Source organism: Lissotriton vulgaris, chromosome 11, assembly GCF_964263255.1.
Source record: "Lissotriton vulgaris chromosome 11, aLisVul1.2, whole genome shotgun sequence".
Classification (NCBI taxonomy): Eukaryota; Metazoa; Chordata; class Amphibia; order Caudata; family Salamandridae; genus Lissotriton; species Lissotriton vulgaris.
The window spans coordinates 210,397,114-210,414,591 of NC_141699.1; the positions used below are offsets into that span (position 1 = coordinate 210,397,114).

A 17,478-nucleotide genomic window follows, 5' to 3' on the forward strand; every position below is an offset into this window, starting at 1 on the left:
GTTGTACAATACAGCATTCATGTAAAGTTGAGAAATCTAAAAGAAATGTAGACATTTCTCCTCGTTACGCCTGCCTCATTGAGGTATAAGAGTTTGGCACAAGTTGCTGTCTACCAATGTTTGTAGATGGGGATTTGCATCAAAACCCATGGGTGGTTGCATACCAACTAACCCCCATGCACCATCCTGGAACACCTCCTTGATAATAAATGAAGCAAAGCAGCACATAGCCCAACTTTGTGTTGCTTTGTGATACTATGCAGCGAAAATCCTTAATTGTTGTGATGTTAGGTCATGTGACATGCCTTCCTGGAAAAAATCAGGCTCGGGTCATAGGACGTCACTTCCTGTGATGCTGTTGTGGTGAAAGGGTATGGGATGTCACTTACACTATCCCTGCATTTTAGTGAACTTACACCAATGGTCTCTGTGTCAAAGGCAGTAACCTGCTTACCTTTCTAAAATAGAAATCTGTGATCTGCTTGTTACACAATGTGCTTTGCAGTGGGTACATTCAACCGCTAGGATTATAATCCCGTAATTTATAATGCAGCCTCTGTGACCAATACCAGTTTACTGACGAGTGAAATTACAAGATGCCTGTTGCCTACTTGCAACTTGCAGGCCTTTCAATTCAACTAGCCGCGATATTTTAAAAATGCTATATTTGCCAAGGACAATGATGGAGTGACTTTCCGAACCGATAGCTGTGCGCGCGTGAAATGAGTCTCTGCCCAGAGCCTTGTCATAGTATACGTCAGAAATAGTTATAGTGTTGGTTGAGATCGTGCGGCACAATAATGGCAGGAGCCCGAACACTAGGCGCCCGCCGTAAGTGACGCGGCCCTGGCACCGGATTGTGGGGGACAACCCGGGGGTCCCCGTGACTAGAGCGCGGGGATGTGACGAATGCGGCACTAAATTGGCCGCCCTTGTATCTATGCGCCCTGGGATGAACCGCGGGCAGCCTCAGAAAGTCTTATCCAGCCGTGTCTAACACAGAGATTATGCCCGAGTAACGCGACTGTCAAAATTCGGGTGACAGGCTGCTGGCTGTCAGTGGACGGGTGTCACAAAAGCCGACAAGTTAAAAGTCAGACACTGTGATTGATAGCATGTGAATACTGCCGCGGGAGTCTCCGCCCAGGGGCCGTTGTTACCGGAACGCGAGTGCCTGAAGTTCAACCCCTCATCCCCCGCCCCCCTCCACCCTCCCCCTCCCCCCCCCCGTTCGGAAAGTCCCTCTGACATTGTAGAGCTATCTGAGTGTCGCCGCCTCTCTTGGCACTAACGAGGCGCCCGGTCGTGTCTGGATATTCCTCTGTAGGCTAAAATGAGAGATGGGGAGCTCGAGGGAATGTTCGTTATTAGCCAGCTATTTCAGCTCACGGGTGCTACGTTCACCTTATTTGTGTTCACATTCTCGCGCAAGAAATCATTGTCCACACCTTCTTTTAGGAGCAAGAAAGGCCACTTTTATTTTAGGACAGGTGCATCATAAATTTCATAAACACATTCATTATTTATTTATTTACATAATTCAACTCTACAGTGAGCCTACGAAACCTAAATCCCAAAACCCCGAACAAACTCCTGCCTACTACCCCTAGCCTACCCAACGCTACCCTTCAGGATGGCCAACCCGCTCCAGGCTGCCCACCCCCACTAACAAAAACCCGCCTCCAAAAGAACAAAGGCACCCATCCTAACAGCGGCAAACCTACATAAACTAAACAGCGCCTAGAGCACCGCAAAAATAAAAAACCCATAAATAAATAAAAAGAAAAAGAAAAAGAAAAAGAGGGAGGGTGGGTGGGGCAAAACAATCTCCCTTCTCGCCTCCCGCCACGCAGTTCCTAACCGCCCGCCTGACTTCCCCTTTTAACCCCTCTGCTAATCAGCCCCACCTGGTAATGATCCTCGCGCGAACCTGCCCAGGAAGAGACCGGCTCGCGCCTGGCTCTCCCTGGGTCCCCCCTCGCGCAAGAAATCATTGTCCACACCTTCTTTTAGGAGCAAGAAAGGCCACTTTTATTTTAGGACAGGTGCATCATAAATTTCATAAACACATTCATTATTTATTTATTTACATAATTCAACTCTACAGTGAGCCTACGAAACCTAAATCCCAAAACCCCGAACAAACTCCTGCCTACTACCCCTAGCCTACCCAACGCTACCCTTCAGGATGGCTAACCCGCTCCAGGCTGCCCACCCCCACTAACAAAAACCCGCCACCCAGGAAAACCTTTAGCGTTTTCCTGCCCCACCTAAAGGAAAGGAAGGAGCACACCACAACTGTACCTGAAGAACCTTGCTAATCAAATCCCTGAGTTCAAGGAGGTAAAAAGAGAGGCCCAAAGCTGAGAGATGCACACCGTCCTCACAAAATAAATGATGTTCAGAGACTTTTAAATGATAATGGTCCAAACTGTAGATACCCCAATGTTGACAAAAAATGCGCATTGTCCTGTTCACTTTCCTTCTAGCCTTTTCCAGGGCAGAATGGTTCCTCGCCCCACGCCATTGCAAACGAGGCACAAACTCAGTCCATATAAGCATGGTGCTCACCCATGTGGTTCTGATGATTTCCAGGTCCTGCTTCATTAATTTTAACAAGGTCAACCCAGAGAGAGAAACCAAGTCATTCTCTCCCAAGTGTAGCACCAGGAGATCCGGAGGGCCCCCCAAACACTGTGAAACCAAAGCAGCCAAGGCGGGAAAAAGCCCACCCCAGCGCATTCCCCCTGTTCCATGCCAGGAGACTTCGTGTGTCATACTGTTCAGACCAACTGATCTCCCACAGAGCTGACTGGCAGTGGCTAAAGCTGCTCTTTTAACAAAAGAGTGCCCCAGTATCCACACCCTTCGTTTGCATCCGGCGACTGATGGCCAGGGACCTAGGAGAGAAAGAAATGTTAGACAAGCCAAAAAACACTATTTCCTCACATACTTTTCACAGCACTTGGAACGCCAACGACCAATGCGTCGGATCTGGGACCAGTCCCACCCCAACCGAGCGGCCTCCGTCGCCGCACCAATTCGGAAAGAATGAGTACCAAATTGAACAGGATCCTTCCCCAAGCGCAACAAAACCTTGCGTAATACAGCCAACAATTGAGATGCAACTATGGGACTACCATCCGCATGACAAAATATGGACCCCTGGAGAAAATGCGGAGAGGACACAAACACTTCCCATTCCCCAACCGGGCAACATGCAGAGACACCACTCCTACCAAGGAACACCCACTTACCCCTCCCCATCTGGTCGGTTTTAGATGCCCGCAGCCACAGCCGCACTCTGTCACTCTCCAACACCACCTCATTGCTGGTCATACCTACCCTGCCCCGCAACCCCAGCAACTCTGATGCCCGAAATGCCCCAAAGAACAACCAAACAAAACACAAACGAAATTTGACACACTCCAAAGCATCATAACAACACACCTCCAATTCCGGCAACAGCAACTGGAGCAACTCAAAAGTCACTGGCTGCCGGAGCTGCTGACCACCAGCCCGGAGCCTGGCCAAACCTTTCAACACTTTACGAACCAACACCCCCCCAACCGGATCCCTCCCCCACCAAAGCTGCCCATAAAAAGAAACCCCAGCCAATTTGCCAGAAATGGTAGTGGGCGATAAGCCTTTGTCCGCCAGATGTAAAACAAACTGCAAGACGCATTGTTCATCAGACCAACCCGCCCCAATCGGCCCCAACGAATCCTTACCAAACTGCAGAAACTCATTCCAGGCTTTCACATAACCCCGCCTGGTGGATTCAGCCACTGAATTTTCTACCAAGTGGTGAACCCTCAATCCCCCAGGTCCCATACATACTGTGGGATCGCTGTTGGTTCCAGGTCCGCCCCAGGAGCTAACTTGCGGAACTCGGACCACTGAAAGCGAGACAAAGAATCAGCGATGCAATTAGAAGTACCAGGAACATGCCGTGCTTTAAAGACAATATTTAATTGCAGACACCGCAGCATGAATGCGCGCAGGAGCCGCAAAACCCGCAAATCACGAGCCTTTTGGTGATTGACAAGGTGCACGACTGCCAAATTGTCCACGTGAAACAAGACTGAGCGATTCTGAAACTCATCCCCCCATAGGTGCAGAGCAACCAGCAGCGGGAAGAGCTCCAGAAACGCTATGCTGCGACCCTGATCCTTCCAGTGCGCCGGCCAGCCGGCCGCGCACCATCGACCTTCCCAAAATATTCCGAAGCCGTGAGCCCCTGACGCATCAGTGAACAACTGTACTTGCCATACCATGTCCTCATCCGCAAAAAACAAGGACACGCCATTAAACTCTTGTAGGAAACGAAGCCAGACGGTCAAATCGGCACGCACAGCGGTGGGAATGCGCACCCTATGATGGGGAAGGCGTGCTCCGGACATGGACAAACCCAGACGTCTGCAGAGTGTCCTGCCCGCCCGAACAACCCGGCAAGCAAAATTGAGGTAACCCAACAACTTCTGAACAGTTTTCAAAACAACTTTCCGCTCCCCCAACACCAGATGTATGAAAGCAGACATTTCCTTCACTTTAGCCACAGGCAATCTCGCCACCATAGACAGAGTATCAATTTCAATCCCCAAGAAAGTCAGGGACGTACAGGAACCCTCTGTCTTGTCCGGCGCCAATGGAACCCCCAATTCCTCCGCTAGAGCCTGAAAGATGTTCAAAGCCGACTGACACTGCCCAGATCGACCTTCCCCAATGAAAAGAAAATCATCAAGGTAATGACAGACCAATACGTGGCCACTAACAAAAGTGAATCGCCACTGCAGGAAGGTACTGAAAGTTTCAAAAAGGGAGCATGACACTGAACAGCCCATGGGCAACACCCTATCCACGTAGAAACTACCATCAAAATGCATTCCCAACAGACTGAAATCCCAAGGGTGAATGGGCAAAAGCCGGAAAGCCGACTGAATGTCGCTCTTCGCCAGCAAAGCCCCAACACCAGCCGTGCGCACGAGCCGTAAGGCATCGTCCACCGAAGCATAATTGACAGTTGAGTCAGCTGGATCAATAAAGTCATTAATTGATGAACCCTCGGGCCAGGACAGGTGATGGATAAGACGAAACTCCCCTTCCGCCTTCTTAGGCACCACACCCAGGGGTGATACAATCAAGTCAGGCAGAGGACAATTCACAAAAGGACCAGCAATCCTACCAGCCGCAAGCTCAGCATCCAGTTTCTTCCGCACAACATGGGGACTCTCCTTCGCAGACTTCAAATTGTCCGACCACCTGCCCACCCTGGGCCCCTGATACCCAATCCGGAACCCAATTTTGAAACCCCAAGACAAAATCTTAGCGGCCTCAAAATCTGGATAATCCACCAGCCAGAGGTCGAGAACCTCCTGCCTAATAGGAGTAGGGGCCCTTGTAAACAGACTGTTGTTGCTGCCCCCTACCCCCTGAACCCCTTCCCTGCTCACCCAACCGCTGGCCGGGAAAACACTGGGTGAGGGCATGCTTCCCTCCACACTGCGAACACTCGTGTTTGTACCTGCAAGCAGGTCTGTTACAGGAACCCCTGTTAAAATGCCAGCATGTGCCAGAGGCGGCCGATTGACCTCTGCCCCAAACCCCCGCCCCAGACTGAGCGGGGCGAGCTGAAAAGGGCCGATAATACACGGGCTGCCCGCTAGCTGTGTGGGTCGTAGCAGGTGGGTTTGCCGATGCCATCCATTGCAACTATAACTCGGAATCAACCTCACCCCACGAACGCTCAGGGAAAGCGCTCATGCGCGCCCTGAATTCGTCATCATAGGACAACCAAGCAAAGCCGCCAAAATAACTGTGAGCCTTGCGGATAACATCTGCATATTTAAACATGTCTATTGCTTTCTCAGGATGACGTTGACAATAAACGCTGGCATAAATAAGAAAGGCCGAAGTCCAGTTCTCTATGGACTTCGGAACACGAGGCCTCCGAGCCAATTCTAATTCCTCCTCCTTTGACCCTTCTTTTGCCTGAACATCCCTATGGAGAAGCCTAAAAACATCCACAAATGCCCCAGACCATATCAAATTCTTCGTTTTTTCAGATAAATGAGACCCCAAAGGCATTCCCACCCCAGAATAAGGCAACTTTTTCGGTAGGATACTATCCTCCGTGACACGTGTGGCATCCACCCCGCCCGCCCCCGCTGTAGAAACTTCATTTGCAACTTGCACATTAGAAACTGTTAAAGATTAGACTGCAAACGTCAACATTATCGGCGCCATCTTGCCCCTTTCGAGCCCATTCGTGCGCGTAAGCGGCAGCCATTTTGAGCACCATGGCCTCCCTGCCCCTCGCTGATAGCCAGCGCGTCTCTCTCTCTCTCTCCTAACCTCGCAAGCATCCCCCGCACGCTGACAACCCCCGCTCTCTCATGCCTTGGGTCATAAACCCCTCTTCAGCGCAGCTCCGCCACAGAATCCCATCCTGTTCCCAGCGCGACACCTCCCTTCATTCCTTTCATGGTCTCAGATCCTTTTGATGCAAACCCCCTTTCCCTGTGTCCCCGTTTGTCTTCCTTGTTCCCAGGCCGCCACCTGGCCCTGCGGATACTGTTTATTACCCCGTACAGTAGGAAGCTTCCCCTCCCCATCAAAAGACCCTCGAGCCGATCAAAGCCCCCACCCTATGAGATCCGATCAACTCCACGCATTCCGTGAATCGGCGGAATGCCCTGCTGCGCGACAATCATCACCTGTTGTGACCGGGGTGGGGAATTCAACTGTAAATGTATGTGGGAACGGGCCTGAAGGGGAGATTCCGAGGATGTTCTTTCAAATATCAAAGTGTTGCGAGAATGTGTTACGTGCAATAAAGGTCATAAACCCTAGTATAAGAGGCCAGGCCTCAGAGATGTGGTTAGAGCACCTCGTGACGATACTTGCTGTCTGAATTGATGTGTTCTCCTCCGGAGAGAATAAAATCCTCGTTTCCTGCCTTCCAGTCTCCAGCACCTGCTTCTTCATTGATTAATATTGGTGGGTCATAGAGGCGACACCGCCGGGCAACATAAAGGGGTCTTTGGTTACTGGTTGTCTTTGAACCCCTTTTAACAATTGGCGTCCCAAGCGTGGGGCCCATCAGCGACTCGTGGATCCAGTGGGAGAGGTCCTGACGACAGAGTGAACGACTGCAACGATCGGAAGGTACCCTGTCCGATAGACCCTCGTCTGACAGCCGATCATCCGAACTTCACTGGTTCCGAACAGACCTCTCTCGAGTGATCTGCGGTCCTGACTGGGAACCATCAGGAGTGCCACGAGGAGTACGAAGAGAAGAGGACGATCGGGCGCTGGATTCGGAAGACAAGAAACTGTCCATGCGGTCCGGGTAAGGTCGTGTAAACACGAAGAATTGCGAAAGTGATTGATAATTGATGAGAAAATACTAGTATTACTTTTTGTTAATTTATTTGGAGATTCACTGTCTGCAAACGGAGAAACAACAGGCTCTCCCTTTATAAACAGTGAAGGATAGGTACGCATCCGTCGGACCTATCTTTCTCCCCCACTGAACAATTGCCCCTCCCCCATTGATTAACTGTTATAGATTGTTTTCTGGAGATTCTCTGTCTGCAAACAGGGAAGAATAGGTCCCCTCTTTGCAGATAGTGAAAGGGTAGGTGACGCGGACCTTTGCGAGCCTACTTATTCTCCCCATTGACCATATTGATTTTTTATTTTTGACCTAACATTGATTGCTCAAGATTGGTTCATGAGGTATTCACTGCCTGCAAACAACGTAGAATAGAAATATTCTGTCTAGTCTTTGCACGCAGTGATAAGATAGGTAGTGCTGACTATTATCCCCATTGTGATCCGTCATGCCTGTCTTCTCCCCACTGGTTAGTAGCCTGTTTAGCCCGGACCGCTTATTAGAGATGAACCATCCGGCTCCGCTGGAAGGCACCCCTAATAAGGACATGTTCATGAAGCATGGATTAATCGCTATAGCCTATTGCCAGCTGTGGCATAAATATACGAAAAAGGATCGAGAAAGTCAGTGGCCACTGATAGGATCCTTTGAAGACGATAAAATAAACACACTAGAAACAGCCCTTGGTAAAAACAAGACGACGCCCACTATGCTTGACAGCTTCGGCATGTGGCGAAAAGAAGCCGAACAACGTAAAAAGAGAACTGAGAGTAGGTTGGGAAAAGAGCTGCGGAAAGCAGCCCACCTAGCGGCCCAGAAACTAGAGAAAGAGATAAAAGAAAGAGAGGATACCAAACAGAAACTAGAAATAGAAACGTCAAGCCAGTGTCTGGTTAGAACACCCTCCACGCTCTACCCTGAATTACACTCGAAACAGCGAACCAACGATGATCTGCTGCTAGGTCCTCCGATCATCCACATGCCCCCTCCATATGCCCCTTCCCAACCCTTAGCACAGCACCCACTACCCCCAGGTACAAGCGAGAGTAGCACCACGGCTTCAGCCCCCATGGCCTCTGTGCCGGCTGAACTCCTTGTATTAGATGCTACGCAAACGACAACGTTGGGCGACCCAGAGGCCCGAAGGGTTGGTCCTGCAAAAACATACAGACTAAGCAAAAATGAGCGAGCAGGGGTCGACAAGATAGCAAAGATACTGGTAGAGAAGAGGGAAGATGAAGAGTCCGTCACGGATGTGTTTAATTCTTATACAGGGAGTCACAGACGGTACTTTACTGTACAACTGTGTTATCACGTCTTAAACGCATACGAGGACCGATATCAAGAAAAAGGTCCCCAGAGCCTAACGACTCTGTACCGGAAGGTCGATATCGGGGATGAGAGTGAGAGTGATGTGACGGACCTCCTTACGCGTACGCTTGAGGTTTTCCGCCACCTCACTGAACAAAAGCCGAAAATCGAATCCACAACATCCGTAGCAACCGAACCACAAACTGAACGATCTAACACCATGATGCCGATACGAGAGGCTGCCCCTTACTGGGTTCCTCCACGAGGTGAAGGGACTCACGATGACGCAAACAACAAAGATGCAAAGGGAAGGGTAGTGTACAATTGGGTCTACCAACCATGGGACCGGCAAGAGATTCTGACCTTCCGGAAATCTCTGCCTGACCTACGTAAAAACCCCACTGCCTTCTATACTGAGTTGGGTACAGCCCTAGGATCGACGATTATGACCCTGGCTGACATCGACTTGTTTTTCGGGTTATGTCTACCAGCTGATGTGTGGAAGCAAATCCGGAAAGTCGACCACTCTGAGCTGTTTGGACATAACTGGTCACAACTCGATGGCATAGACAGACAACGAGAACCCGGACAAAAGCCTTTGAAAGCCATTTTAGACCTCCCGGATAAAATCGTACAGAAATTAAAAACCCTGATCCCAGAAAAGAAAGTGGACTGGTCGATAGTAACGGCCTGTCGCCAGAAACCTCAGGAGGATGTATCGGAATACTTCTCCCGGTTTGAAACGGTGTTCTCCGATTACAGCGGCCAGGACTTGACCACTGCAACCGGACACCATCTGTTTGTCCAGAATTACGTTAAGGGTTTATCACCGGAGGTCTCGCAGAAACTGCAGGCCAGCGAAAGTAGTTGGGCAGCCTCCAAACCTACGGCTATCCTCCAGATGGCCCAATATTATGAACATCAGAAAAACGAAAACGATAGAACAACAGAGAGAAAGAAGAAAGACTTAAAGGAGAGGGTGATGATGGCTCAACTGCAAGGGGTGACTATGGGACGAGACCAATACCGGGGAAACCATCAGATGAACGTCCCTAAAACTGCACCTCCCAAGGACCGTACTTCGACTCCCCACATTGGACGTACAGACATTAGAGAGGACCAGTGTGCTTTCTGTAAAGGAACGGGCCACTGGAAATCTCAGTGCCCAGTTCTTTTGGAACTCATCAGAAATAGAGATCCTAGGGATACAGCAAGTGAACCAAGAAATAGGGGACCACAGCGAGGGCCCCCAAACAACGCAACTAATGATAGATCAGGTAGGCCAAACACATTTGACCGACCCCGACAGAACCAATGCCAGCAATCTGACTACGATGATGTTCATGACTTTGCATAGGACTGCCTAGGGCAAGGGAGGGATCCAGTCGAGCTCCATGTTGACCAGCAAGGCCCTTATGTCACTGCTAAGGTCTTGGGTACAAAGTCACCATTCCTGGTAGACACTGGCGCAACACGTAGTGCATTATCTAAACGACTGATTCCAAGGGCACCCTTTTCTGGCTCACTAATAACATCGACAGGTTTCGATGGAACGCCCTCCACTAACCCTTTGTCCGCCCCGATCCTCTTTGACTTAGAAAACAACACCACTGACACCACGTTTTTGCTTTCCTCCAATAGCCCTGACGCAATTATGGGACTCGACTTATTGAAACACTTCCGAGCAACGATTAGATGTTCCCAAGATGGAGTCCGAGTTTTCCTTTACGACAATCCCGTTCTGCTTAGGCATTGCCCCCCCAGACACATGTTTTCCATCACCGACGCTGACACTTCCCTGCTCGACACTCTGCCTCCGTATCTGTGGGCCAAAATGGATTCGGATGTAGGGCGCATGATGATCGACCCAGTGCACATTACTGTTCGACCAGATGCAACACTCCCAAAACTTCCACAATATCGGATATCGCCCGAGGGCGAGAAGGCATTGGTAGAAATCATCCAATCACTGATAGACGCAGGAGTGGTAGAGGAAGTGGTTAGCAACGTTTGCAACAGCCCAATCTTGCCCATCATTAAGAAACAGGGAGAAGGAGATGAGAAAGCATACCGCTTCATCATTGACCTTCGAGAGATCAACAAAGTGGTGGTACCCCAGTACCCTGTGGTCTCGGACATTACCACCATCCTGACTTTGATTCCCTCCACTGCCACCACCTTCACTGTCATTGACCTCAAAAACGCATTCTTTTCCATCCCCATCCACCCAGACAGCCGATATCTCTTCGGTTTTACCCTAAAAGCCCGCTCATATAGGTTCTGCCGAGCACCCCAGGGCTACACAGAAAGCCCTAGCATCTACAGCCAGGCCCTCAAGAGACAACTGGATCAAGTCCAGTTACCCGATGGAGTGGTGTTAGTGCAATATGTCGATGACATCCTCTTGGCAGCCGACACCACTCCACTAGCTGTCACAGCCACCATTCAACTCCTGCACTTCCTTGCAGAAAATGGCCACAAGGTCTCTAAGAAGAAGTTGCAATTCTGCCAACCCCAGGTCACTTACCTAGGCCACCTTTTGTCCAAAGACGGAAGGAAACTGACTCCTGACCGGATCCAAACCATTCTCGACACCCCCATCCCTAGGACCCAGAAACAGGTCCGATCCCTACTAGGCCTCACCTCCTTCTGCCGACAGTGGTTACCCAACTTTAGCCTCGTAGTAAAACCACTGCTTTCACTGCTAGCTAAGGATATCCCTTTCCCACTCCCTTGGACCCCTGAGTGTCAGGCTTCCTTCATGCAACTACGAGATGCCCTTTGCTCGGCCCCTGTGTTGGGTACCCCCGATTACACAAAGCCCTTCTCCCTTTACACTCACGAAAGGGAGGGGTGCGCTTTATCTGTCCTGACCCAGTCCATCGGCTCAAAGCAACGACCATGCGCTTACTTCTCAGCCACTCTTGATCCTGTAGCCAGAGCCCTGCCTGCTTGCCTTCGAGCTGTAGCTGCTGCTGCGATCTCTATCCGACAGAGTGAGGGGATCGTGCTCTCGAATTCCCTCACAGTACTGGTACCCCATGCAGTTGACACCCTCCTAAACCAAACCAAAACGCAACACCTGACGAGTGCACGACTGACTGGATACGAACTGACTCTGCTCGCACCCCACATCACTCTGAAGAAGATGCACCACACTGAACCCAGCAACCCTGCTGCCCTTACCAGAAAACGATCCCAATGCGCACCCTGTACACGACTGTGTGACCCTCACAGACGAACAGACCAGAAGTAGGGTTGACCTCAGAGACACGGCCTTTCCCGACCCCGATGGAGAGCTGTGGGTGGACGGTTCTTGCATCAAACTCCCCGATGGCACCACTTCAGCTGCCTATGCAGTCACCACGGCTCGAACTGTAGTCGAGACAGCCCGCATAACGCAACGATCTGCCCAGGCAGCGGAACTGATTGCCCTGACACGAGCCTGTATTCTAGCAGCAGGAACCACAGCAAACATTTACACCGACAGCCAGTATGCCTTCGGGGTGGTTCACCATTTTGGGCTCCTTTGGAGGGAGAGGGGATTCTTGACCTCACACGGCACCCCCATTTTGCACGGGGATCTAGTCTCCGCCTTGATCGAAGCCGTCCTTCTCCCCAAAAAGCTTGCAGTCATCAAATGCCAGGCACACAAAAAGGTGACAGACATTATTTAACGGGGAAATGCACTAGCCGACATCACTGCCCGAACGACAGCTGAAAATAGGACGACAACACGCATGTACGTGACCAGGTCACAAGCAGAAAAATGGTCTGACGCTAGGGACACTATTAGAGACATTCAAATGGCTAGCACACAACACGAACTGACTGAATGGACACGGGTGGGATTGAAAGATGACGAAGGCTGCTGGCGGACAAAAGACACAAACAAATGGTTGCTACCTGACTCGTATCTGATTCCCATACTGACTATGGCACACTCCCCTGCCCACATAGGATCAGCCCCCATGATTGAACTTGTCTCCAGAGTTTGGCACAATGATAAGATCACAGAGTCCGCCAAGCGTCTGGTCCAACAATGCTTGATATGCCTGCAACACAACCCCGGGAAAGGAACTGTAGTACCCCGGGGAGGGTTTGGGGTCCCAAATCACCCGTTTGAAGTCCTGCAGATGGACTACATCCAACTAGACAGATGTCAAGGCCTGAAATATGTACTTGTTGTGATATGCGCATTTAGCAAATGGGTGGAAGCATACCCAACCCGTGACAACACTGCTATGGCCACAGCAAAAGTACTGTTAAAGGAGTTTTTCCCCCGTTACGGCCTTTGTCGAATTTTGTGGAGCGACAATGGCCCCCACTTCGTAGCCGAAGTTATCCAACTCATTTTGAAGGGGTTGGGTGTAAAACAAAAGTTCCACGCAGTCTTCCACCCCCAATCTGCTGGACTAGTTGAACGACATAACGCCACACTGAAACTAAAATTGGCCAAAATAGTGGCTACCACAGGACTGAAATGGCCAGACGCACTCCCCCTGGCATTGCTCTCAATGCGTTCCACCCCTACCAAACACCACTTGACACCATACGAGGTTGTATTCGGCCGGCCTATGAATGTCTGGTCTGCACCGAAACCAACTTCCATTCATGACGTCCCGGACGTCCTAATGTCTGATTACTTATGCCAGTTGACTAAAACACTGTCTGTTATCCATCAACAGGTGCTGCATGCCATCCCTGACACTTCCAGGGGTCCCGGACACACCATCCAGCCTGGGGATTTCGTCCTGATCCGGAACTTCCAGCGTGCCAAGAGTCTGGAACCCCTGTGGACGGGCCCCTGGCAAGTCCTCATCACCACCCGAACAGCACTTCGAGTGGAGGGAAAACGCAACTGGCTGCATGCACACCACTGTAAGAAGGTCTCCTCGACCCTGACCTCGACCGAAAACATCGACAACCAAGAAGAGCTCCTGAACAAGGACCGACCGTCACTAACCTGCTATCCTGATACCGAAACACTTGAACTTTCAAAATTCTCTGATCCCACTGTGCCATCGAGAGAAGGGTATTTCCTGCGTCGAAAGGAGGGAGCTTCGGCTAAGTAGACCACGGACTGAGTTAAATCTCAGAACGGTGACCTAAACACTACCAAGGGTTACCCGGAGAGAAGCAAAACAAAGTCTGTGGTTCTGCCCGCTACCGAGCACCTTGAAGATGATGGAAGCGCCAGATAAGAAGATGATGGAAGCGCCAAATAAGAAGATGATAGAGGCAACAGGAAATACCCACCACAGAAACCCAAAAGCAGACAGACTCCACAGCTCAAAGACAATTGCACTCTTCATCACAATCCTTTTCTGCTTTCTCCTCATGACCACACTCTGGATTGTGGAAGAAAATGCACCTGCTCACGAAACATTCCTGACCACTGCTCAGCCTACCACCATGAAGGAACATTATCTGATCTCGCTCTCTCCCCAACTCAGAGAGAGGCGAAAGGAATTTTGGAATAACTCTTTCGTACAACTACTTCACCAGCACAACCTTGCCACCAATGCCACCAACTGTTGGATCTGTGGGTTGCTACCCCACGCCACTGGACACTCGATACCATTCATCCCTTCACCTTTCTCAGTTCACGGCTCCTGTCTTGCTTGGCTGATGCTTCTGCAAGAAAGCTTTAAGGACAATGCCACCTCCAGCAAAACCGTAACGCATTTCTACCACGGGGTCTGGCGGAACAGAACAAAGACACACTTCTGCCCGCAGACCACCAACAACACAATCCACTTGGACATCCCTGCTAAAGAACAAATTGAAATGCAAGTGTTCAATAATCCAACCAGAACCACCTTCTCCTACCTGCGAAAACGAACGGCTGCCACTCTGACTGTGGCCCTGTCAGTCATCAACGTCACCGGCCACATGTGCATGGAAGGGCTTGGGACTCAGCTGGTAGGCCACAGTGCTTGCCGGTTTTCCAGAACTCTGGACTCCACCGACCCACCTTCCTTTGTGGCATCTCCAAACACGTATTTCGTCTGTGGCACGAAGGCTTACACCTGGCTCCCCAAAGGCTGGGGGGGCACTTGTTTCATTTCCTTCATCCTTCCTCCGACTTATGTGGCACCAGCAAATCATCACAGACAAAAACGAGCCAAGGACATTGAACAAGCCGACTCAACAGGAGCGCAGTTCCTCGATGCTATGAAGGGACTTGTCCCCCTCTGGGGCCCGATGGCAAACAGCCGTGCCATCCGACATCTGACTCAAGCAGTTGAGACAACAATGAACATCACGGCTGGTATCCTTGCTAACAACACCGCTGAACTTCAAGCGGTCCGCTTGGTGGCCCTCCAGAACCGCCTTGTCCTAGATGTGGTTCTTGCGGATCGTGGTGGAGCATGCCGCATTATTGGGTCCAGCTGCTGTACGTACATACCGGACAACTCACGCTCAGTGTACAAAGCCATCGAACATCTTCATAGACTCTCTTCAGAAGTCCACCAAGAACAAGAAGAATGGTCGCTTGGTGGTTGGTTCTGGAGCACCGTTAAGAACTGGGGCTGGAGACTATTCACCATTATCCTGATTCCTGTAGTTGTAATATGCGGTTTATGCTTAGGAATTCAATGTCTGCCACCTCTGTGTACATTATGCGTAAATTGTATTTGCCCTAAGACTGTGGACTTTGGAAACGAACATATGAGAGCAATATATGATGCCGAGGTTAGGAATTTGATGAAGATTGACATTGAGTAAGCAAGTTGGCTAAGATATGTTGAAAAGGGAGGACTGTTAAAGATTAGACTGCAAACGTCAACATTATCGGCGCCATCTTGCTCCTTTCGAGCCCATTCGTGCGCGTAAGCGGCAGCCATTTTGAGCACCATGGCCTCCCTGCCCCTCGCTGATAGCCAGCGCGTCTCTCTCTCTCTCTCCTAACCTCGCAAGCATCCCCCGCACGCTGACAACCCCCGCTCTCTCATGCCTTAGGTCATAAACCCCTCTTCAGCGCAGCTCCGCCACAGAATCCCATCCTGTTCCCAGCGCGACACCTCCCTTCATTCCTTTCATGGTCTCAGATCCTTTTGATGCAAACCCCCTTTCCCTGTGTCCCCGTTTGTCTTCCTTGTTCCCAGGCCGCCACCTGGCCCTGCGGATACTGTTTATTACCCCGTACAGTAGGAAGCTTCCCCTCCCCATCAAAAGACCCTCGAGCCGATCAAAGCCCCCACCCTATGAGATCCGATCAACTCCACGCATTCCGTGAATCGGCGGAATGCCCTGCTGCGCGACAATCATCACCTGTTGTGACCGGGGTGGGGAATTCAACTGTAAATGTATGTGGGAACGGGCCTGAAGGGGAGATTCCGAGGATGTTCTTTCAAATATCAAAGTGTTGCGAGAATGTGTTACGTGCAATAAAGGTCATAAACCCTAGTATAAGAGGCCAGGCCTCAGAGATGTGGTTAGAGCACCTCGTGACGATACTTGCTGTCTGAATTGATGTGTTCTCCTCCGGAGAGAATAAAATCCTCGTTTCCTGCCTTCCAGTCTCCAGCGCCTGCTTCTTCATTGATTAATATTGGTGGGTCATAGAGGCGACACCGCCGGGCAACATAAAGGGGTCTTTGGTTACTGGTTGTCTTTGAACCCCTTTTAACAAAACATTCGAAAGTACAGGCCGCTCAAGCCTCGGTGCCAGAGCGACTCGCTCAACCACAACCCCATCCCCCGTACCAATAGATCTTGTACTCTTAACAGGGAGACTCTCCCTAGGTTGCCACACAGACCACCACCCATCCTTACCTCTCGGTAACTGCTCCGACTGCTGTGCGACAGCCCCACGATCCCTCTGAGAAGGTCCAGACCACACTGCCCCTCGTACACCTGCATGGTCCGCTCGAGACTCCTGCAAAACACGAGAAACAGTGGGTTGCCCCAACCCACCCCCCTGGGCCCGTGCTGCCAAAAGCCCAACATCTTTGTCTCTCAATTCCCCTTCTTCCAACTCATCATCATGAAAACTCCCACAGAAAACTTCATCAGAAAATGCAACTTGATCACTACCACTGGGCATAGCCCCATCACCAATACCCCCATCATAAAATTGCCAGTCGATGTTTTGAAAGCTATGTGCACTTAAAGCTGTAGAAGAGCCGTCCGCTCCAGACAGCCCCCCTGTAAGCCCACCACTGGAAACAGCCGTGTGGACAGTTCCCGGGCCCGTAGAACCAGCCAACAGCCGCCCAGCCGACGGCGCAGATTGAAAGCTGCGGCCGCTCGAGCCAGACAAGGAAACAGCTCCCAAAACATTGCTTCCCACAGCGGAACCGCAATCACCCCCGACGTCAGACCAGTGACACCCACCGACCCAGCCTCAGGGCCACCCAGAAGCCCACCTGGACGACCCCTGGGGACCGGGAACAGTGTCTGACCAGTGGCCGGGGGCGCCCCCTTGTGCGGCAAACCCTTACCACCCGGGGTCAAGGACGTGTGGGGGGGGGGCCGGGAGCCAGGAGCACCAGTTGAGGCAGCCTTGGCCGGGGGGGGCAGCAGGGTATGTGTAACACCCACCGAAACTACAGCAGGGGCCGGGGGCAGGGCCTCAGTGGGGGGGGCGACGTCAGCGCGGCACGGGGGTGCCTGGCATCAGCGTCAACCGAGGGAGGAGTGCCAACATTAGGGGGGGGGCAGGAACAGGCCCCGGCAATGCAGGGGAGAGCAGATAACACTGCCCGTTGAGCCATAAGTATGGGGAGACCCCATCTGCCAAAGGCGGCACCGAGGGGAAAGAG

The 17,478-nt window shown here is 51.2% G+C and overlaps 1 protein-coding gene across 1 annotated transcript; it reads right to left on the minus strand.

Moving 5' to 3' along the window:
* Positions 1-2,250: 2,250 nt before the first annotated feature.
* LOC147679534 (uncharacterized) lies at positions 2,251-16,760 on the minus strand. The gene is made up of 2 exons (XM_086944725.1): positions 16,490-16,760; positions 2,251-2,900 (listed from the first exon to the last, which is right to left on the minus strand). The coding sequence occupies exons 1-2, from the start codon at positions 16,758-16,760 to the stop codon at positions 2,251-2,253; spliced, it is 921 nt and encodes a 306-aa protein (XP_086800851.1).
* Positions 16,761-17,478: the final 718 nt, after the last annotated feature.

Excerpts from the sequence above, each read along its gene's own strand:
- LOC147679534 (XM_086944725.1), bottom strand. The coding sequence starts at position 16,760 with ATGCCCAGTGGTAGTGATCAAGTTGCATTTTCTGATGAAGTTTTCTGT. Across the intron at positions 2,901-16,489 it reads GTCGGAGCAGTTACCGAGAG|GTCCCTGGCCATCAGTCGCC; the intron begins GTAAGGATGGGT and ends TTTCTCTCCTAG.